The sequence below is a fragment of the Anthonomus grandis genome, chromosome 22 (assembly GCF_022605725.1).
Source record: "Anthonomus grandis grandis chromosome 22, icAntGran1.3, whole genome shotgun sequence".
Lineage (NCBI taxonomy): Eukaryota > Metazoa > Arthropoda > Insecta > Coleoptera > Curculionidae > Anthonomus > Anthonomus grandis.
In genome coordinates, this window is record NC_065567.1 from 41,300,224 (window position 1) to 41,324,135 (window position 23,912).

Here is a 23,912-nt window from a genome sequence, read left to right on the forward strand (position 1 = left end):
TATGGAGTTTATTTTTTAGGTTAATTTTATTTATAAGATCTTTGATAAAATAATTAGGGTATTTAACCTTTTGACTGATTGACATTATCCCTGTCCTAAAATGTTTAAGGAACAGAAAAATATTATATTACAATATTAGGATTGTCATCTCAGATTTCAAGGAAGAAGGCGCTGACACCCATGGTGTGAGATATACATATTACGTACCCGGTGCCTTAAAAAATACACGGGCTCTTAAAACTTATACCTTGTAATTGTGTTTTAAATATAAATTAATAACGTGCCGAAGTGACTTTCTACAAGTTCATGACATTACCAATGGTTTCATTACCAACCGCGTGTGCGCGTCCTCGCTTGGGAATTTCCGATTTATTCAATACATCAGATCTATAGTATCGTGACCACAGGAAAATAAACATGTTGTAATTTTGCATAGTGATTCTCTTATTGTTTTCACAGTCGTGCCTATTTGTGAGAAGTTCAATTATTTTTTGTTATCAGTGACTTGTAATTTGTTTGCCTTGGCTACATAATATTATGTTCATATTCTCCCATTTAAGCTAAGAACAGTATGCTATTAAAGTGCCTCGCATTGGTGGTAGGGCTTAAATTGATATTCTGCCAAGAAGGTACGTATTCATTTAAAATATACAGTACAGAATACCAATTTTTATATAATCCAAAGTATCGAACTTGTGTATTAAAAGACAGGAAGAACAGTATTGAATTTTCATTAGCCTTCTAAGATTTTTTTAATATTTATAAGATGTTGAAAGTCCAGATTGAACGAAAAAAAACTTATGACATAGGGTGTAATTCTATAGGGTGTAATAGAATTTTCAAGTAATTTTTTATTTTTTGAATTATACAATAAGAAAATTTGTTTTTGCTACAAAAAAAACTAAAAAATCTAAGCACATCTTATTAGTGATTATATAGAAGTAAACAGCATGATTGTTGATCTTTTCTTTGAAGTTTGTTTAGAATTCGATAGTTCTGAGAAAATCGAAGAGACAATTTTTTTTTTAAATTTCTGTTCTTTTAAAATTTGGCGGTAAAGTACATCATGGACATTTTTATACTAATCACAATATAATACTATATCAATTCCTTTACAGCAAAAGTATTCCAGCTCTTTAGAACATACAATTTCTTTTGGCACCCATGATGGATCAATATTTAGTAAAATTTACAAATTTTTTAAAGATGCAAAACTATCAATTAATAAAACCTCAATCAATTAAAGACACAAAGTGTAAGGTTATTGTTACCGAAAAAAAACAATATAATACGCTAGGTTCAAAAAAGCGTGTCTGCTATAAGTTTTGATATATTAAATATACCTGTTTCTTTAACCCTTTCAGTCACAACTTTTTCTTGATGATCAAAAAATTCTGAAATTAAGTACAAGGAATAATAGGCCAATTTGAAACTCCTTTTATCTATATATTTTATCTATGACTTAGTATAGAAATTTTACCAGAGAAAACAGATGTGTGCAAAAAAACTTTAATTTAAAAAAAAAGGTATTTTTTAGTAAAGTTTATATTTTTAATACTTATATATTAATAAAAATTAGGAACATGCGAATGATGGGCCTAATTAGTGAGTATGAAAATTATGAAAACAGTTTCTGCCACTTACAAAACACAAGTGAACGTTACAATTTACGCAATAAATCCTAGATTTTCCTTTACAACTTTCAAATTTACATCTTGTACTGTTTTTATTATTATCTATTTCAGGAAAATGCCCATAATTATCATACCTTTGCCATGAGTATAGCTGTTTTCTTATTGGGTCTTTGGGGTATATTATCACTTTCACTTGGTCTCTCACTCACTCTCTTAATAAGATCTTTGTGGAGAATTAAATGTTGCGCAATATTCATTCTAAATGCCCATAAATCCAATATTTTGTTTGTTCCTAGTTGGAGAGCTTGTTTTTTATATTCAAGCCACGAATTTGCTGCCGCCATATCCAAAGCATAGTTAATCATGCTTACTGTAGCATTTTCTGGAGCGTCGATAAGACCTATATATACTCAGTAAAAAATATAATTTGTTAACCCCCCCCCCATATTTGCATTGTAGAGTTTTATAGACTCTGGGCGTGGGACATCATTATAATTTTTAGATGCCTTATCCCACCTCTTGCAAATACATATGTAATTTTCCTTCTGCAACTAAATTTGAAGCAACCAATACCACTTTGTTGTCAACTATATTATCAGTACTAACTGCAACATCAAAACTGCTTCTACCTTTGAGTTTTAATTCCTTATCGCTTTCCAGTTTTACCCCAGCAAATTTGTTATTTGTTACGCGTATTACAGCCATTATAGATTTGCTGTAAACAAATTGTAGTTGCTTAAGTAATTATCGAAATGAAGACCATATATACACTCGCCGGCACAAAATTCCGCCACCCTGAAATATTGGCCAAGTTTGACGTTTTATAAATTTTTTATTTTTTATCAGATTCTCACGATTTTGCCATCAGTTTTTAGATACATTTGTTGTGATTTTTTAAAATCATTTTGTAAAGTAGCATTTTTCGATTAGGCTATATTATACAGAAATAAAACAAACTGTTGTTTTTTCTCGTAATTTCAAAAGACCCTGTAGGAAAATAAAGGTGGATAATTCGTTTTACATACTGTTCCTTGTAATCTTTGATGTATTCTAAACATTTCGATTTTTGATTCATTCCATTATCTCATTTCTGCTGCGAGCTGCAAATTTTTTATTAAAACGCTGATTTAAAGCGTATTTTTATTAGGAGAAACAAACACTAGGTATATCATAAAGTTAATAAAAAAAAAACAATTTTAATAGCGTGTATTTCCTCCTCTCGCAGCAATAACAGCTTGCAGTCTTCGCGGCATCGAATGAATTAGGTTCCTTATTCTTTCTTGAGGAATAGTCTCATATTCTTCGATCAGCGCTAGTCGTAAGTCTTGCAAGGTTTGTGGTTCTACAGGACGACGACGAACGGCGCTTTTAAGTTGATCCCAAAAATATTCTATTGGGTTGAGATCCGGTCTACATGCGGGTCATTTCAATCTTGGGAGTCCAACTTCATCCAGATATTCGCTCACTACATGTGCAACGTGAGGTCTAGCAATATCATGCATTAATGTAAATTGGTTCCCAATGAATGGAGCAAATGGGACAACAACTTCTTGAAGGATTTCCTCAATGTAACGGTAGGCGGTTAGAGCTCCATTTTCAATAAATACAAGATTGGTGCGTGCTTCGGTAGAAATACCCGCCCAAATCATGACTGAACCGCCACGATATGAGATTTGTTCTGAAATGGTGCAGTCCACATATCTTTCATTTCTACATCTGTATACCCGCTCACGACCATCCGGCGTCCTTAAACAAATCCTGGATTCATCTGTGAATAGTACGTTTGCCCACTGTTCTAGAGTCCAGTCAAAATGCGATCTTGCAAACCTTAGTCGGTGTTGTCGATGCCGAGAAAGTAATTGTGGACATCTTGCTGACCTTCGTGAATAAAGTCTAGCTTCTGCTAATCTTCTACGTATCGTTCTTTCACTTACACTTACTCCATGAAGTATTCGCAAGTCATTTTTTAGACACACAGCAGTAGATCTTCGATCTCTTAAAGAACTAATGGTGACAAAGTGATCATCAGCTGCAGTGGTCATTCTCTTTCTGCCAGAGCCTTGTCGTCTAGTAAAAATTCCCGTCTGTAAATACCTTCCAGGCATCTCGAACTGTAGACCGCGGAAATCTCAGAGTACGGGCGATATAACCTTTTCTACGGCCATCCTCTATTAACGCAACAATTCTACCCACGTCTGCTGGAGTTAATACCATATTAAAACACAACAAATTATAATAGTGACACTGTCAAACTTTATGTCACATTAATTGCGTCCTTAGCCAACGTCGATAATTTTTAACCGAAAACTCTTATCTAAAAATAAGCTTCAAATCAGCGTTTTAATAAAAAATTTGCAGCTCGCAGCAGAAATGAGATAATGGAATGAATCAAAAATCGAAATGTTTAGAATACATAAAAGATTACAAGGAGCAGTATGTAAACAGAATCATACACCTTAATTTTCCTACAGGGTCTTTTGAAATTACGAGAAAAAACAACAGTTTGTTTTACTCCTAATTGAAAAATGCTACTTTACAAAATGATTTAAAAAAATCTCAACAAATGTATCTAAAAACTGATGGCAAAATCGTGAGAATCTTTTATTTCAGTTTCTGACCCTTGGTATATGATAAAGTCGTAAATTATCCCACTTTGGCGCTTGCCAAAATCCATAAATCACTTTTTAGGCTTATTTGGAAAATATTGTTTGATATTTAGTTGTCCTTTGAAAGGAATAATTTGTTCGTCCAGACAAACATTTGTTTCTAGTTCAAGTTCCAAACAACGGTTTCTAATCGCATTAGTTAATATTCCTGACTTTCCATAAACCACCTGGATTGTCATCTCTTGCTGTAATATCAGCTGAATGTATTGTACTGTGCAATTCGCAACACGAGAACCGGTTAAAAGTCACGTTATCTCTTATTATGGAAATGTCAGTAATTTGATTCGTAACAATATGAATAAATCATTTCATTTCTTCTTTGCATGTTGGAGAAAATAGAGCAACGGTTTTTTGGTTTGCATACAAATTGGTTTTTTCTGACAATTGTTGAAAAAAAAATTATGGGAGCAAGTAATTCATGTATAGGCTCGGGTATAAATCTTTTGACTGATCGTACTTGATTATGGATGCCGTTATTCCATATGATATTCTTTTTGTCGGTAAAACTACGAAATTTATAAAATTCTTTTCTCCTATTCGCAATCTCTTTCACATTTATATTTTCGTTTTCTTCATGTCCTGTTTTGTCGTCATTTTCATTCTCTTCTGGTTGTCTTATTTGATCGTAATTTTGTTCTCTGTTATTTCTAAATCGTGTATAATATCATCATCAAGTTCTCTTAAAACTCGAGTAAAATTAGTTTCCTCATCCCATTCTTTCAAAATTATCGTCATTCATTAGACAATCTAAAGGTTTTTTTTCTGTCATAGGCTGGTTCCATTTCTTTGGTTTACTGGTTGAAGGTACATCCATTGCGTATTATAATATTATTTAAAAAGAAAACTAAACGTAAGCCTACTGCGAAAACCGTTAAAATTTGAAATTGGTTTTTTGACGTAGGTATTATGTCCATTATGATAAACACACTAATTCAAAGGTCTAAAAGAATATTTTGCAAAAAATATTTCCACATTAATATTTTAGATTAAATATTAATATATATAATAATATTTTAAAGTAATGTTAGACTAAATATATATTTTTTTATTGAGATTTTGCTTTCTTACTACTAATATAGACTGCTCAAGCAGAATCATTTTCTAGCGAAATTAATATCTTAGAAAGAAAGTTTTTTTACGCAATAATAGCAAAGTATTAAGGTTGTATTAATTTATGATCAAATTAATAAAATCTTACGCGTAGGTGGGTGGTTACACAATTCAGATTTTCTATATTCGAAGAAATACCCCATTATGCTAACTAACCCCTAATCGACTAACTCTTTGCAATATTCGTGAGGTGTTTTGTCCTATAATAGATAGGAATCTCGCCCAAAAAATGGTAAAAAACTGTCAAATGTGTTTTAGATATAGTCACAAGAAAATGAATCCTATCATGGGGGATTTACCTGCGATGCGTCTGCGGCCAATGACACCATTCTCAGTTGTGGCAATTTATTACGCGGGACCGTTTGTCATGAAACAGAGGCCGGGTAAAGATTTCAAAGCCGTCAAGTGTTGGGTGACTCTGGTTATTTGTTTTATTACACGAGCGATTCATTTGGAACTTATTTTATCATTAACATACGCGGATTTCCTTTAAGCTTTCAATCGATTTATAAGTAGGCCATCCAAAATATTTTCTGATAATGGCACTAATTTTATCGGAGCACACAAAGAGCTGAAGGATATAAACGAATTTTTTACGAATAGCCAAAATATTGTTGCCTTTGCGGCAAATCTAAGTATTAAATGGCATTTCTTTCCTGCCAACTCCTCTTATTTTGGAGGAATTTGGGAAGAGGGAGTTTCATTTCAGACATCACATAAGGCGAGTTTTGGGAAGTCATTCTATTTATCATTTTGATTTTCAAACGCTGTTGATTAGTATTAAATCAATACTCATTCGCATATATATCCCTAAAGAATTCGAGTCAAAATGATCTGATGGCCCTCATACGTAAATTTACTCTTCCTTGAGATTAAATCCTAAAAATTTGATGCTTCACTTTCTGTTTTGAGATCGGAGTTCTGTTTTGAGATCAGGACTAACTTTTGACCTTATATATAGTTTTGGCTGTGTTTTGGCTTGTCCGGCGATTGGTCGGATATTCTTTGTCGGATATCGGATGATGCCTAAGAAGACTTACACTGTTGATTGAATAATAGGCTAGACTATTATTCAATCAGTGCTTACACTTTTTATAATTTGAATTTTGAAACGTATCTGCGTTGTCGGGTTGATAGCTTCCGAGCGTTAATTCGCTAGAGGTTGCTGGGTATTGGACATTGCGTCTCTGTTTGATTTAGTTTTAACATCTTTAATAGTATAAGCTTGCCTGTTTACGTAAAAGGTGTTTTTCTTAATATAAGCCGTTTGGTTATTTTCTCGTGATAGCTTTAAATGAGGTTTTAGACGCTTATTTCTTTAGTTTTCTTCGGAAATATAACCCTGAGATTTACATATATTTGTCTCATTTTTACGAATGTCGGTTCTGACAGTGTTTAGAAGCGAACTGACAAGTTTTACGGAGATTGGAGGAGTTTTCTTTTTCTTGACGACCAAATTTGTAAATATTCCTTATGTCAGAAAAGCCACAATTCGCTCTGACTCTGGAGTTATTAATTATACTATTAGAATCTTTATATAAAATTATTTATTTGCTTTCACATGCTGAAACGAATCCTCGTCAATTTTATATCTCGACCAAAACCCGATTTTGTTCATGTTATTTTTCGGTGTCTGATTCCGCATCTCTTTATTCATAAATTATCAATAATATATATTAAACAGTTTATATTATTAATAAACAGTTTTTTTAATTTTATATTTGGATTTTTACTATCCGTATCGTTATTTAAAGATTTTCACGTGCCTTCAACCTTTTTCAAATATATATTATTACGTCGTACTTCCTCTCCAGTATTATCATTCTTTAGCCCTACATCTCCTTCTTCGTCATCTATCATTGTCTGAGTTACTGGATAATATAAAGGTATTACTTTATTCTCTACTTAGTTCCTTCTTTAAGCCTTAATTTTTTATCAGCGTAATTTATTTATTTCTCTTTTTTTCCCTTTGATCCTTGTCTTTAACCTCCTTGCTTATTATAGAATGTTTACTGTCTCTAATATGGGCAATCTTACTTGTAGAAGTAACAAAAAACAAAAAAAAGACACCACACGACTGAAGAAAAAACTTCTTTAGCTCCATTCATATGTATATACGTATAATATATGCATATGTATAATATAGCAATTTTCCTGTGATGGTATGTGGTGTACTATTATACATCATTAAATAATCCATTAGTTCTTATTTCCAATCTTTCTTTAATACTTAATTAATTTTCAAGCGTTTTAGAATGTCTTGGCTCTTAACGTCCCCATTTTGCTGGGGCTGATAAGGAATACAACGGGATAAATTTATGCATCTTTCTTTGCAGAACTTCTTAAATTCAGCACTTGTAAATTGCCTCCCATGATCTGTGGCTATAGACAATGGATTTTCTAAACGAGAAAATATATCTTGCAATGTTTTTACAGTATAACTGGTTGATATGTCCCGTGTGATTTTGATTTCATCGTAGACTAAAATAGTCTATAAATAAGTACTCTCCAGTTGGGTATTCTCAGTACTCTCCAGTACTGAGAATGGTCTTATGAAATTAATCGCTACATCAATCCAAGCTTCTTGTGGAAGTTCTCTTTTTTTAATCGGATTTGATAATAAGACAGTCGAAACTAACGTGTAACGTATAGTTTTCTAGGTATGATAATTCCCATTCATCTAAGTAGCATATTGTCTTGAAACAAGTTAGGTTTATAGGATCTTATATTACTTAATGCTCTCATCCCAAATATTTGTAATCAACCCGTCCCATACTTTACGAATTCCATAATCCATTTTGGAATGTGCCCTAATATCTTTTAATGGAACTGCTACTGGTCGAGATTATTTGATAATTTGTTAAAGTGTTCTTCCTCGAATTCTTAAATAGGTCTTTATTGCACACAAAACCTAGGAATAGCTTGTGCAATATTATGCAACTCTAAAGTTAGGATTGCAACCAAAACACCCATCTTTCAATTGTTGCACATGGTCTTGATTTTGGGTGAAAAATTATTTCTAACGGCGTATGATCAGTAATTAATTCGAATGAGTCGTTTCCGTATAGATAAACTGTAAAGTGTTCTACCGCTCAGACTAATGCGAGTGTCCCTTAATATTTATTTATATCATCCGACTGGGCTAGCATCTGCATCTTTCTGCTAGCATCTTTCATTTTAATTGAAATATCCCAATGTTCTTATGTGGACTATCCTTGAATTGTCGAAACAGTGGGCTGCCAAGGCAGTTGTGCATATAGGTCTCCTAATGGACCCGTCATGCCTCACCGGGGGTTACCAGAGCCCAACGGCCTTAGAGAAACCGATAAGGCTCTCTGGTCTGAAGGACTTAAAGTCACTCGGTACACTAAAAGTGTTACCCAAGTATTTGAACTGAGTGCTGGGCACTCCCCGACTACATGTCAACGGTTTCATCCTCCTCACAGCACCATCAGCATTCCGGGTTGTCTACAATACCGATAGTATGGAGATGGCTTCTTAAGTGCCAGTAACTGGTTAAAAGACCTGTCACTAGCCGAATTTTGCGTCTTTTTAGGCGTAGTAGATTTTTGGTGAGACAGGCAGAGGGCCCACCTATGTGCGCTTTGGCCTGTCTCATACCAGGGGACTCAGTCCATCTTCGGTGGGTCCACTTGTCCAGCAGACCCTTCATTGACGCGACCGCAACGCATTTGGCGATACCAACTATGGGTTCCGGCCCCATCGGCACATTCGCGGATCCCAGTCTGGCAAGAGAGTCCGCTTCCTCATTACCTGCATGGCCTGCGTGGCCAGGTATCCAGACGAGCTGGATCCTGCAGCCAACCTGCATCAGTTTTTTCAGGACTTTTATGCACTCTAGTACAAGCTTGGAGCTTACCTTTGCGGCCGTGATAGCCTTAATGGCAGCTCTGCTGTCCGAGCATATTGATACAGTTGTATTCCGGTGTCCGCAGCTTAGGATTTTCTGTCCGCCTTTTAACTATCATTGTGGAGTATCCTTTTAGTTTTTTAAATGAGCTCCCTTATTTTGTCGTCCCATATTTTTGAATTTTTTCTTGTTTTGTTAATGGTAGTCACAAAAACGTTCTAAACGACTCTGTCAGTGTAGGGAGATTTGGAATCCATTTACCAACATGATTTATTAGTCCCCTCAGAAGACTTTCAATTTCTTCTATAGTGTTTCACTTCCGAAACGATAATATTACTAGAGCTGTAACACTCTGTGAATTTAGTGTATCACCCAGACAAATTATTTTCGAAATCCGTATTAAATTATTTTATCAATATTATTTTCTGTTGCTAACCTCTTCTTTAATCGTTCGTCATGTTCTTCATCTTTTTTTCCAAATATTACTATATCGTCAACAAAATTTTTTGTGCCCTCACATCCACCAAGAATTCGTTCTAAAGTTTCTTGAAATATCTCTGGAGCACACGCTATACCAAACATTAAAGGTTTATAACGATATAAAGCCTTGCTGGTTATGAATGTTGTAATACATCTACTTTTTTTTGTTTTGAGTTCTATCTGATGAAATGCATTTCTCATATCCAGTCTAGAGCAAACTTTGGCATCCCTAAAATTTGGTAGAAGTACATCTGAAGGGCACAGGCTAAAAAGAGGGAATGTCACTTTTTGCTCATTTTGAGCTGTTCAACTTTTAATAGACAGAAGTATCACCTAGTAACATTATACAGGCGAAAAAAGGGAAGGGTCGCCAGATATCGACAATTTAAATTAAGCTGTACTGGCTAAAAAGGAGGAGAGTCCGCGCGCCACATGCTAAGAAGGGGGAACGTCACAAATGCACGTTATTCAGGAACTGTCAGAAGGCTCTCTTGACTGCAGTTACTTTTATTTTCTGATTGTGTTTACCGGTTCTGGTATTTATTTATTGTTCGTCAAACTAACTGGAAATATAAGTGCAAGTCGTATTTTAATATTGTAGTGCTAATAAACAGTATAAAATGAATCCAAGGTCAGTGACAGTGAAGACTTTGTTATTATGCCAGTTCAGGGAAAAAAGAGAAAAAGTTACGGAAGACTAACCGATGTTTCTAAAAAACTTAACCTACAAAGCCACGTGACAGGAAGCGACTGCCAATGTAAACGTCTCAAGTGTTATGATAAAGTTCCACTTAGTGCAAGACAAAAGATAATAAGTGAGTTTAATTTATTAAAATCCGTGGATGAGCAAAACATCTATTTGTGTGGACTTGTTAGTGTCTGTCCTGTACAAAAGCGACGTCCACGTAACGCAGAAGAGGTCGCAAGATTACATGAGAGTTCATTTGCTTATCGTTTCAGAATCTCTTTAGATGGTGAGACAACAGAAGTACCAGTTTGTTTTAAGACTTTTCTTTCCTTACATGGTATAACCAAAAAAAAGCTTGAAATTCTCCAGAAATCTTTAAAAATGATTGGTAGCGCCCCAATTGATAAACGAGGAAAACACTTAAATAGGCCTCTCAAGCTAGGAAGTTAAATATCTAGTAGTCAATCATATTAGTTCTTTCAAAGGACGACAAAGCCATTACAGCCTAAAGGATTCTTCAAAAACCTACCTGCCCGAAGATTTAAATATCAGAAAAATGTACAATATGTACAAATTCGTTACAGATCAAAAATATTGTGTGTCATATGAAACATATAGATCTATTTTCTCACGAGACTTCAACATTTCATTTGGTTACCCAAGGTCGGATACGTGCAGTATCTGTGACGAATACTTGGCAAATATTAGGTCCGTAGAAGCCAAAATGAAGAATGTGTCAGAAAATGCCATAGAAAAAAAACAACTAGATGGCAAAATCACTACCCTCCAACAGGAAAATCTACTTCACAAGCATAAAGCTGAAGTGTTTTATTCAAGAAAAAAGGCTGCAAAATTATCTAGTCGGGTAAATGAGAACAAAGAAGCAATATGCATAGATTTTGCTAAAAATCTGCCAGTGCCCAACTGCCCAACAAATTAGCACAAATGATGTTTATTATAAGAGACAGTTATCTGTATTTTCCTTTAAACTTTTTCAAACTAAATCCATTAATACATTCAATACAAAGTAATAAAATAATAAGTTATTGGGTTTTAAAATTAGAAATTGATTTCCTGAAAATCAACGATTTTTGACATTCCCCCTTTTTAACCTGTACCCTTCATCTATAGTAGGCAATGGATGGTTTTCCCTCATTATGGCTTTGTTGGCTCTCCTCATGTCAATGCAAATTCGGAGCTTACTTTTTCCTTTTAAGATTGGCACCATAGGCGAAACTCACTTAGATAGTTCATTTACAGCTTCTATAATATCAGATTCTACTAATTCCAGAAGTTTAGCTTTGACTTTGCTTCCAACGGAACTGGTATTCGACGATAAGGCTTGGACTACTGGAGTTACAGACTCGTCAACAGGAATATAAATTAGTACATTTTTAAATTTAGGAAAATATTCTACGACATTAACATGAGGACCAATTTTTAAAATACCCAACGCGGTCGCTGTTTTTTTCCAATTAGATTATTTGTCCTATTTTTATAACATAAAATGTGGCGACATTTTTATTTCGACCAATTTCATACGTATTTCTGCTTCAAATAAACCAAACCATGTACTAAAAATACCTTATCTAATTTCTTAATTTGGTTGAATACTTTTTCTTTATTTTAATTCAAGTAAACCCAGGGTTTATCGGAAATCAAATTATTTTTATTACTAGAATCGATAAGCATTTGTATTTCTACCAAACCTATAATACCCGGAATCTGAGTATCGTCATCGAGATGAAAAACATATTCGTGATCGTCATTACTTTTATACTCTAATGTATTATCGTTATTATGTTTGAACGTTTCATATCTTTTATTGTTGGATTGCGAGGATGCATTTTTTCGCTTAAAACTAATTAAAACTAGTTTTCAGTTGTAATTACTAGCGCTACGAAACTGCTTTCTACATTTAAAACATTTTTTCCTAATGCTGGACAATATCTAAGTTATCTATAGGTAAGATATCCGTAGCTATGATATCTAAGGTAACATTATCACCTGAAACTAATATTTTCCTTCTTAACTCAGAATTAAACTTCTCTACAATTTGATCCATTAGGTATTCATTTATATCCGAAAATCTACATTTATTAGCTTGACTATACAGGGTGTCCTATTTGTCATGTGTGGCTATTACGCGGTTAAAAAAAAAATCCAATTTTGATGCTTATTCAAGTCCTTTTGCAGCGTTGCAAAATGTTTTTTACTTCGTGAGTTAGAAAGTGATTTATAAAAAACCCCAAATTTAATTACTATTTCTAGAAGTATTGAAGTTAGAAACTTACTTTTAATTACAAAGTTTTATAATTTCTTGTGCTCTACAAAACTTCACCTTCAATTTTTGTTATGACGTTTGGTATTTTGGCAACGGCTATCAACTTCTTTTTTTTTTTAAACACAGACCTGACAAGCAAACTTATTTTGAAAGGATTTGTTATTCCCTTTAAAATGATGTATCTGATTCATATGTTTCCCAACATTTTAACGCATTAATAGCCACTATCAGGAATTTGCGGGCATGATTTTTTTAAATTGTAAATTAATTACTTATTAAAACAGTAAAAAGTTTATCTTTTTGGTTGTTATTTTAAAATATTTATGATCGCTAAAATAATATAAAAATGGTAATATTAATAATAATTCCATTTTAGACACAAAATGACTTGGTTTTTTAAATATAACCTTTAAAGAGTGTACAGTTTATTTAACTGTCATCATTTTATTTATTCAGTGATCATCTGCTGAATAACATTATTTCTAAATGTTAAACATCAGTATTAATAGGAAGTAATTAAAAAAATAAATATTACAACAATGATCTGACTAACTTTATAATAAATTTATATTTAATAAACAATTGGACAAAAACATATGGACAAATCCATGGGTGTTATATCAGGCGATCTTGCGGGCTAATTTATAGGACCGTTATTACCAATCCAATAAATATTACCATGAATAAAAAGTGGCACAAAAGCTTGATGACTTCTGTCAAAAATATTGTTTTTGTTTGGTACCATGACAACGTAGACTTCAACTACTGTCACAGCCAACTAGATTGAACCGATAATATCAATAAGTATCATAATTTAAAACTACATTTTTTAACATTTAGATGAGGGTTCATCGGGTTTATCACAAATAACCACTAGTTTAATAAGCTTAAGCTTTTAATTAATTAAATTTTAAATCATGAGGAAAAGAATAAACATTTAAAAGTATTTAAGTTTTAAGGAATTAAAAACGTCAGATCCGCACTAAGAAATTCCTGATGATGGTTGATAATACGTTAGGAAACATATGAATGAGATACATCATTTTAAAGGGAATAGTCAAGTTAAGTCAAAGTCAAAATATACTTTATTCGCTAAGTTTACAAACTTGTGCTAAAAGCTTCCTAATCCTAGAATTTATAATACTAGTATTTATTTGGTTATACAGGATACAGGATAAAAAACAGAATACAAAATCGATTTTGATTGTACATAGAAGCATATTTTATATAATCAAAGAAAAAACCAAAAAAGAAAAAAAGAAAAGGCAAGAACCAACATAAAACAAGAATAATAAAAAAAATCTGATCAACAGATACATAATTAATTTTAAATGTTAAAATGAGTAAATGATGTTAAGGAGTCCCTTGAAGCACAAACCCCAAAATGGCAACCCATAACGGATATAAGAGTCTATTAAAGCGAAATCAACTGAACAAGCAAACAACCCCCCTAACTCATGCCTGGCAACCCTGACTGCAAAACAACCAGAAGAAAGTTTAGCAGCGAGGCCCAAAACGTGGTTGTCAAACCTTAAACTCTCATCAATGAAGAGGCCGAGAAATCGACAATAATCCCCACCATGTAGTGGGTTCTGCTCATCAAACAAAAAACCCTCTACATTACACCTAAAGCCTAGAACAAAAGTCTTATCAACATTGAATACAAGCTGATTAGTAGATGCACCACTTTTTAATTTTGTGAAGGTCATCTACTATGAGAGATCTGACTACTTTTTGATCTTTATTATGCCACAGAATTGTAGTATCATCGGCAAAGTGAACCACTAGTCAGTGATAGAGAGCTTAAGTCATTAACGTATAATAAAAATAAAATAGGATCAAACACTGACCCTTCAGGTACACCACATTTAAGGTGTGTTATTCCTGACGAAAATCCAGATGCAACCACCCTCTGGGTGCGACCAGACAGGTATGACTTCAACCACCCCAAAGCTACTCCCCTGAATCCCTAAAAATCAAGCTTTGACAGCAGTATTACATGATCCACATAATCGAAGGCCTTGGACAGATCACAGAACACCGATGCTGCAGCCTCCTTGGAATTCATAGATAGATACACACTCTCCAAGAATCTGAAAATGGCATCCTGAGTGCCCTTAGATGACTGAAATCCATACTGGTTAGGGGACAGCACATTGTATTTGGTCAAAAAAGAGACAATTCACTTTTTTGCAAGCCGCTCAAGAACCTTGGAGATAATAGACAAAATTGATATGGGACGGAAGTTAGAGGGTCGGTCCAAGCTACCACCTTTATGAATAGGGATAATCATAGCTTCCTTTCAAGAGGATGGGAACTCGCCCTGATGAAATGACATGGCACCTCTGGTACATCCTGTCTGTTGAGTCGCTATGATACTATTTTGGTCACAATGTCTGTAAATACGTACTGTAATGCGGAAATGTGGAAAAAATTCACAACCGAATAATGATTATCAAGCCCCATTTTTTCATAATAACTTGTTTTTTGATTCGTTCCGATATATGTATTTTTAAAGAAAAAGCACTGTCTTAAATGAAACACTGCGATAATGCTTTATTAGCAACACATTTTTAAAAAAAAACATGAATAACGGCGGTATTAAGATTTATTCGTTTTTTCTATCTGTTATTTCCCCCACGAGCTTGAATAACAACAACTCTCGGGCATAGACTTATTTAAAGAAGCAATCGCATCTTAGGATATTTATTGTCACTCGTTCGTCAGTGCTTCTTCTAACGCAGCCAAAGTGTAAAACTCGCCATAGTTCTGACTAACTCTTCTTCCCAGTATATTCCACAAGTGCTCAATAGTGTTGAGATCTGGACTGCTTGGGGGCCAGGCTAATACATGAACGTCAGCGTTGATTAAATATTATCTATTTTTTTTGTACTATGTGCGATCGAGCGTTATCGTGCATCAAGATAAAATGTTCTATAAATGGCTTATAAGGCACCCCATGTTCTTCTAGACATTCTCTAAGGTCTCTATCGGCGGTAATACCTCCTTGAAGTGTAACAAGGTCTGTAAGTGTTTCCAATAAAATATTACCCCACACAATCACCCATCCGCCCCCAAATTGCACTCTAGGAGAGATACAACATTGAGAGTATCTTTCCCCGGGCATTCTCCCTACTCTTTGTCCGTCTGGTGAATATGTCGTAAAACGAGACTCGTCTGTAAAAAGAACATTTTGCCATTCGTCCATGCCCCAATCGGCATGAGTTCGAGCAAACTCCAGGCGCAGCTTTCGATGCCCCGCATCTAATAGAGGACCTATACGAGGTTTACCCCTACACGAGATGTTAAATTCTAATCGGCTAACCTTTGTACGGTATCAGGTGAAACCAAGGTACCATGAATACTTGCCTGTCTTCTTACCAAAGCTGGAGCAGAGGCTGTTCGCTCTCGAAGAACTTAAAGACAAGGACATCAATCCTCAACTGCGTTTGTGACCATTCATCTTCGCTGTCAAGGTTTACTTGAATAAAAACCAATTGTTAAACCTAATTAAAATTTCGATGCCCTGTATCTTCGCAGGGAAGCATTTTCCGACATAGATTTATAGGAAGTTTTTTCAATATTTTGATCCAATGAATACGGTCTTAAATATTCGTGGAATATTATTGACTCACCTGTAATTTTACATATTGCACTACTATGCACAGAATTTTTTTAAAAAATTGCCATGTCGCCAAATTTTTAAAAAAATTCTGTGCATAGTAAAACTGCTTTCATGCATTAACATTGTACTAACTTGCTTACCCACACTAAATTGCTTACACATATTTTAATAAATTTGATCCTTTTTAGATACATATATTAGATATACAGAATATAGGACCTTTTTTACCATTCGTTAAGTGTGAATTAAAACACTCGATCTAAAAGTCACGCCAATATTTTGACTTAAACGGAACTCCTGGCGGCAAGCCCTACTTGTATTATATTCGCTAGACCATGGTTCCGGAAGATTTGCTATTCTTCAAAGATCGGATCTCCAATAGCTGTTATATTCGCGATGTTGCCAATATCATAACAAAACTTATCATAATTGAAGTATTTAAGTACACTGAATTAACTTAAAAGTTTTTAAAAGAAATAGTCTCTTGGGGCTGTATGCAGCTATGCAGCTCTTATAATTTTTTTTTAATCTATAAATAAGATTAGATCAAAAAGACATGCTGTAAACGCTGTTTAAAAAAAAACTTTTTTTTTTTTGATAATTGGTATACAGATTGGCGAATAGAGGACTACACATAGGCATTATAAATGGCAACACCGCTTCTCGCTTACTTTCCGGTTGATAAGCGGACAGTAAACGCGCGGCGGATTGCATTCTGCACCGATTTCTTATGCTAGAACTATTAAATATCGTGTCTAATTTTAAGACATGTTTTTGCCTCCAAGAATGTAGAAATTGTCACATCAAAGTTTAAGAACCACCTATTGGAAGGGTCCAGGAGAACGGCGGGAAGAAATGGTTATAAATGTAATAAATTAGAAATGTACAAGGCAAAAAAATGCACAATCATCTGCCCTTCAAAATCAAGTCTAGATCATCTTTTCCCGCATTTCGCAAGGCTTTTTTTTTAATTATTTTACTACCTTTGTCTACAAAATTGTTTTAACATTAAACATTTGTGTAGACCACGCGACGTTTCGATTGGTTAGTAATTTCAACAAGTACGTAGTAGTTTCAAGAGTAAGTTGTGAGTGTACGCTTGATACTGGCCTGAGATAACAGTCGAAACGTCACGTGACTCAAAAAAAGTGGCTGAGCTACCCTGAGATTGTTTTTAACAATTTATCTTGGTTACCTAACTAATAACTCACTATTATTGATTTATTTAGTTGGAGAAGAATGTACACTTAACGCAAACGAAGGAACCGGAGTATGTCGCATACATGCTGATTGTCCAGGAATAGATGAACTTAGTAAAAGGCAAGTTCCCATAAAACTTTGTGGTTTTTATGAACTTACAACACCAGTAGTTTGCTGCCATGGTAAGTTAAGTGAACATTAAAATAATTGCATATCATATACAGAGTATCTTAAATAGTGTATGCCACTCATGCTCTTAAGAGGGCTCCAAAAAATGTTCAAAGCAGTAAATGATCCAAGGTAACGACCTAAAATAAAGAGGAATTATCTTTTTTTATGGTTCTTCGTGATATTTGTACCGTATTACGAAATATCTATTAGTCTCGCGATAATTTGTAAAAAATATTCGCAAATAACATTTCTAAATTGAAATTTAAAGCTTTTATATTTTTTAACGGTACAATATGGGATCGAAAAAATTAGAGTCTATAAAAACAATTATGTTTTCCAAGTTTAGTATCATTAATATTCAAATTTCTCTGAAAAAAGGCATATATATTTGTAGATACATTCTTTTTTAAAATACATATTATACACACTTTTTTTTCTAAGACATTATCTTACTAATTAATTAAATTGTAAATATTTAATGGTAAAATAAATATGTAATACCAAACTATTAGTTTAATCTTTTACAATTTTATTATTTTTTTTTATTTCATCGCCGAGTGCGGTTATTATAAAAAAATCATTTTTTTTATGGTAGAACTTATTTTCTAATATGTTCCGGTCCAATTTCCCGGATCCTTTGGTCCCGCAGTCATTTTGTTGAACAATCGTTCAATCGAACTACTCATTTCCCGAAAAATCAATTTCTTGACCGATCATTTTCCAGAACATTTTTTTCTCAAAATTATTTTACCGAATGGTATTTCTCCCGAACAACTATAGAATTTTTTCCAGTATAAATTTATTCACGGTTGAAAGAAGTTATAGCCACTGTCGAATGGCGCAACGATCCTAACGAAAGTTGGACATAATGCCCTATTCGACAAGATACAGGACCTCGAGGGAATGGCACTAAAAACGGTAAAACCAAGATCACACAGCCAGACAAACTTTTGGTAATTAAAGAGGGAAAGGGACCACTGGGCACAGAAGTTACTTACGGCTTAGGCTAGGCGGCTGCTCAGTATGGTACACTGCGGCCCTACGATAGAAGATCGGCCAGGCAGCTTACGCTGAACTTGGGCCTGGAAGCAACTGACTTACACGCAAACATAATAGGTATCCAGACCTGTGTCCCACTGATATGGGACGCTAAGGGGCCGAACCTTCGCAATTATTACAGGAGACCAGTAATAAATTCTTTAGGACAGTTTGAGACTAGATCAAATACTGTACAAGACTGCTGCGAGGATCTCAAACATAGCCAAAGATAATTCTGAATCACAGAATGTGGGTAACCATGGTGCTGCAAGAAGGAGGCCAACAACAGACTCATAGGCCCAGACCAACATGCTTTGTCAGCGATAAAACCTGTAAAAGGCGTATCAGACACTGGTTGGAAGTTGTGAATAAAAACTATTGGGAACAACTGCCAAAGCTGGAACTCTCCAAACAACTTTTGGGCAACCTGCCTTTCAGGAAGGGTGAGAACATACTGGGCCACTCCAGGCAACAACTGCGAAAGGTATCAGCGCTGCTCACAGGCGATGCACCCTGTAGGAAACACCTGTCTAAACTCGGGAAAGTTACATTGCTATGTAGGGGTTGTGAGAAAGAGGAAGAAACCACTATTCACATTCTGTGCTTCTACGAAGTATTCTATATAGTATTCAATGTTGATCGAGAATACGAAAGTTCGGGGAAAAAAACGGGACAATTGCAATTCGGGAAAATGGCTGCTCAGGAAAATTGAAGTTCGGAAACTGGAATATGACCGGAAATCTTCTTAATAAAGTATTTAACCAATTTAAATAACAAATTCTTGTAAAGAGTATTTTTATATACTCTTGGATGTGAAACTAATGCATAATCTTACACTGATCAATTATTTAAGTAATTTACTTAATACATTTTTTATTTGTTCCATTTTAGATGAACCAGCAAGCCCAAATGATTTAGTTTTTGAAGAAGATGTATCGCTTCCATCTGGAAATAATCCCAACGTTATTCAAGGAAATTTTTTTAGCCAAGTTGGAAGAAAAAGCCAAGAAAGTAAATAAATACTAGTATATTAGTGGTGTCGCAAAAATGTATTGTTCTTTGGAAAATATATGCAACCTTTTCTTATTTCTATATAAGCAATGTAGCGAAACCCATCCAAAGAAAATACATTTGTATAAATAGATTTAGATTTGTTACTAGATTTAGATTAGATTTGTATACACTCCTTTATTTATTTTTACACTTTTTTTACTTACTTGGGTATTAAAATATACGATAAATCAAATTTTCTGTCATTGTAGAATGCCTTGAATATACTAAAACAGTAACAGATAGTGTTCAAGCTATCCCTTTAGTAACGAACATGGATCCTATAAATATAAATGTAACGAAATGTGAGTATAACAGTGTTGCCCTTATTGTTGGTGGGACGCCTGCTTCTAGAGGTGAATTTCCGTTTATGGTAAGTTACAAATATACTCATTCACAAAATCCTTTTTCTACGATATTTTTAGAGCTTTCCGTTATTTTAAGGTGGCTATTGGTTTCCCAGATAGTGATAATGCTGTCGAATGGAGATGTGGTGGAACACTTATAAGTGATAAGTGGGTTATGACAGCAGCTCACTGTACAGTTTCAAGAGAGTAAGTCATTAATTTTAAGAATTAAATACAAATTTGTATTAGACCTAGTTTATTCATCTTCATATAACTAATCAGATTTCCACTTATATCGAATATTTTGATAATTACGTATTTGAAACAATAACACTACAGAATAAGTAGAAAATCAAAAAATACGAGTTAATATAATTTAATAAACAATCCGATAAAGTTGCAATCATTCTATCCTAACTGGTTTGTTGACTGTTGCTTTTTAACTATTAACGAATTAGACGATAGTTGATTTAATTAGTGATGGCTGTGCGTAATAACCATTAAAACATTATATATTTTAACATAATATCTAGAAACTGAAGTATGTAAACGCAATGTTTTATATGTTAACTGATTATTGTAGGTGAAAAACATTATTGAATACCTTAATAAGTAGAACTTTTGAAGATGAATTTCATTAGTATAAGATATATATCTCGTATAGTATAATATATATATAGATATAAATCAACCTGGGGTGTTCAACAATCAGCTTTGTTATTAAAGAGACTGTTATAATACGTTTTAAAGTCCTTACAACACTTGTTGTTGTAGGTAGAGTGAAATATATATTGTTGTTATGAATTATACAATAATTAGTTACTTACTATATACTGGGTACGACGTCAATAATGAAATAATTATCAATTTAAAAAATACTATTGTCAATTATTGTAGAGATGATTCACGTATTGAAAGGGTAGAGACCTTTTAAATAGCACAAGTAACTTACATTAATAAAAATAGTAAAATGTTCATAACTCCTTTTTGCCAAAAAACAGTAATTAATGGATGCTACTTTATGGATTTCAGAGAGATTGGCCCTAAATGGATTCGGATGGGTGCATTGGATATCGGTAGAGATGAAGAATATGGCCGTGCTGACTACCTGGTATCTAAAGTAATTCATCATCCAAACTACAAATATCCTCTTAAATACCACGATATTGCTTTACTAGCTACAGATCAAACAGTGCAGTTTTCAAAATTTGTGAGGCCAGCCTGCCTTTATTTAAATCCAGATATTTCTCAGCGAGTTGTTCTTGCCGCAGGTTGGGGTCAAACAGGTAATATAATTGTCGTAATGAAAAAAAAACTATTTTGTATTTGAACATTTTTGGACTATAGCCAGAAAACACCAATAATCGGTGACTGAACGTTTCTTCAACGTTCGAACTAAATTATATAAAATGACTACCTAACGATAATTAAACAATTTTCATCTTCAGTTTTCTTTGTCTGATGTTCCTTACTTCATTGTTTGGACTAACTCCTGTAGTCTACATTCATATAATGAATCCTTTCATGATAAAGCTAATGATATTCCACAAAACCGCCAAATGCAATAAACTGATTTCATGGTAACTTCAATGAATCGTTTGCTTTTGCTATAAGAATTTGAATTCTAAGGCAGTGGTCAGCCAAAGCGGCTCTTATGCACGTAGGTCTCGTAATGGACCTATCGTAACCCACCGATGGTTACAAGGAGCCAATAGCCTTGGAAAATCCACTAAGGCTCTCTGGTTCGAAAAACTTAATGTCGTTGGGTAAAGTGTAGGTGTTTTGAAGTATTTAAACCCGATATTTCAATCTAGTGAGCGTGAGTTCCGTGCACTCTCCGATCACGTGGTTTATCTAACTACGGCTTCATCCTCCTCTCAACAGCAGCGGTATTTTGGGTTGTCCTCAATGCCGATGATGTGGAGATGGCGTCTTAAATGCCAGTGTCCGATTAAAAAACCCGTCAATAGTCGGATTTCGCATCTGTTTAAGCGCAGTAGTTGTTTGGTGTGACAGACAGAGGGCCCATTTATGTGTGCCTTAGCATATCTTACGCCAGGTGCTTCTGTCAATCCCCGGACCACTTGTCCTAGCACTGTTGAATTGAACAGCTACACATTTGGCTATACCGATTAAAGGTTCGAGGCCTATCAGTCGTTTCGCAGATCCCAGTCTAGCACTTTTTGAAACTCTCCAATTAATGACTTGAATAGGAGAGGACGGGATGTGGAATTCGAACATTTGCGGACATAAGGGAAGGGAGGGTTCAAATCAGCCTAAAATTAGCAGATGTCTTTTATAGACCTCCCCTCCATAGCCTTAGTGGCACCCAGGCTAGCTGAACCCTGCAGCGTATCTTCACCAGTTCTTCCAGGATCTTTATGCACTCCAATGCGAGCTTAGAGCTCACTTTTCGGCCGTAATAGCCTTAATGTCAGCCTTGTTGTCCGAGCAGATTGATACAACAGTATTGCGGTGGCCGCAATTTTGGATTTTTTGGAAGACATAGCGTGCTCCCCTAGCGAGAATGCCTTGATGGTATATGGAACCCCATCACAGAACCCTGCACCAGTTCTGTTGTTCATTCTGGAGCCATCTGTATACTAGAGGGTTTCCCTGTTTAGCAATGAGGCCCACTGAGGTTCTATATGGCAGATTTCTTTTAATGAAAAAACATTGTCGAGCCTATAGAAAATATTATCTATCTATTTGTATTTATTTTAAACGAAATACATTTATTTCTTTTACAGACTATTTTGGCGCTACCAGCGATAAATTGTTAAAAGTTCCATTAAGCATCTACGATAACAATGTTTGTCAAAGGGCTTACAAAAAAGAAATAACAACAAGTAGAGATATTCCCAGAGGTATTATAGACTCAATGATTTGTGCTGGAGATCTTGCGGGTGGAAGAGATACATGTTTGGTAAAAAAAGTGCACATAAAATTTAATTAATAAATAAAATCGAATTTACGTTTTAGGGAGATTCTGGGGGACCATTATTTATTACTGAAAAAGAGAACATGTGCAAATTTTATATTTTGGGAATCACATCTTTTGGAAAGCTATGTGCTCAAGAAAACATCCCAGCCATATATACTAGGGTTTCGGAATACATTGAGTGGATAGAAAGTATTGTTTGGTAGTTGATTTTTTTAAGGACTTTATGTACTTTATTTAATATTATTATATTAAAATAATAACTACAAAATGCTTTATTTGTTGACTTTTAATTGACTTGATTTTGTTGATTTTGAAGAAATATGTGATGCTTTAGTTTTTTCCTTAACTAAGTTGATTTTAACTAAGGTGTTACTATTTAAGTACCCCGTGTAGACTTGATTGAGATGAAAAGAAATGAAAAGGTGCAAATCGTCAAATTGCTAGTTCTCGACTCATTGATTTAAGTCTTTTGGCAGTTTTGATATCTATTTAGGGCATCACCACTGGTATTGAGGCTTAAAGATGAGTTCACATGTATCATTACACACGCATCATTGATCACGTGACCACAATCTTTATCAATTGATTGTTTAAGGGGTACATGATATTATTCGGCACAAGGCCTCACAGTTGCAAATGACATGTTGGACTGTTCCTGTCTCTGGTTCGCACAATCGGCATGTTTTGCCAGTTTAAGTTTATGGTTCTTTTTCTATCTTGATTCGTTAGCTGCCTCTTGTATGCATCTCCTAATTATATTCCAGCTGTCTTCCACATCTTGTTGTTATATTTCCGGATGTACGC

At 34.4% G+C, this 23,912-nt stretch overlaps 1 protein-coding gene across 1 annotated transcript; it reads left to right on the top strand.

The window, feature by feature from the left end:
* Positions 1 to 369: 369 nt before the first annotated feature.
* On the top strand, positions 370 to 23,383 carry LOC126748542 (serine protease snake-like). Its single transcript, XM_050457858.1, has 8 exons — positions 370 to 629; positions 17,588 to 17,740; positions 19,659 to 19,778; positions 20,030 to 20,190; positions 20,262 to 20,371; positions 21,197 to 21,450; positions 22,915 to 23,090; positions 23,147 to 23,383. The coding sequence occupies exons 1-8, from the start codon at positions 572 to 574 to the stop codon at positions 23,309 to 23,311; spliced, it is 1,197 nt and encodes a 398-aa protein (XP_050313815.1). The 5' UTR covers positions 370 to 571; the 3' UTR covers positions 23,312 to 23,383.
* The last annotated feature ends 529 nt before the right edge of the window (positions 23,384 to 23,912 follow it).

Bases quoted from the DNA above. Each gene is read 5' to 3' on its own strand.
- LOC126748542 (XM_050457858.1), top strand. From the start codon at position 572: ATGCTATTAAAGTGCCTCGCATTGGTGGTAGGGCTTAAATTGATATTC. The intron at 19,779-20,029 runs GTAAATAAATAC...CTGTCATTGTAG, and splicing joins TGGAAGAAAAAGCCAAGAAA to AATGCCTTGAATATACTAAA. The intron at 23,091-23,146 runs GTAAAAAAAGTG...TTTACGTTTTAG, and splicing joins GTGGAAGAGATACATGTTTG to GGAGATTCTGGGGGACCATT.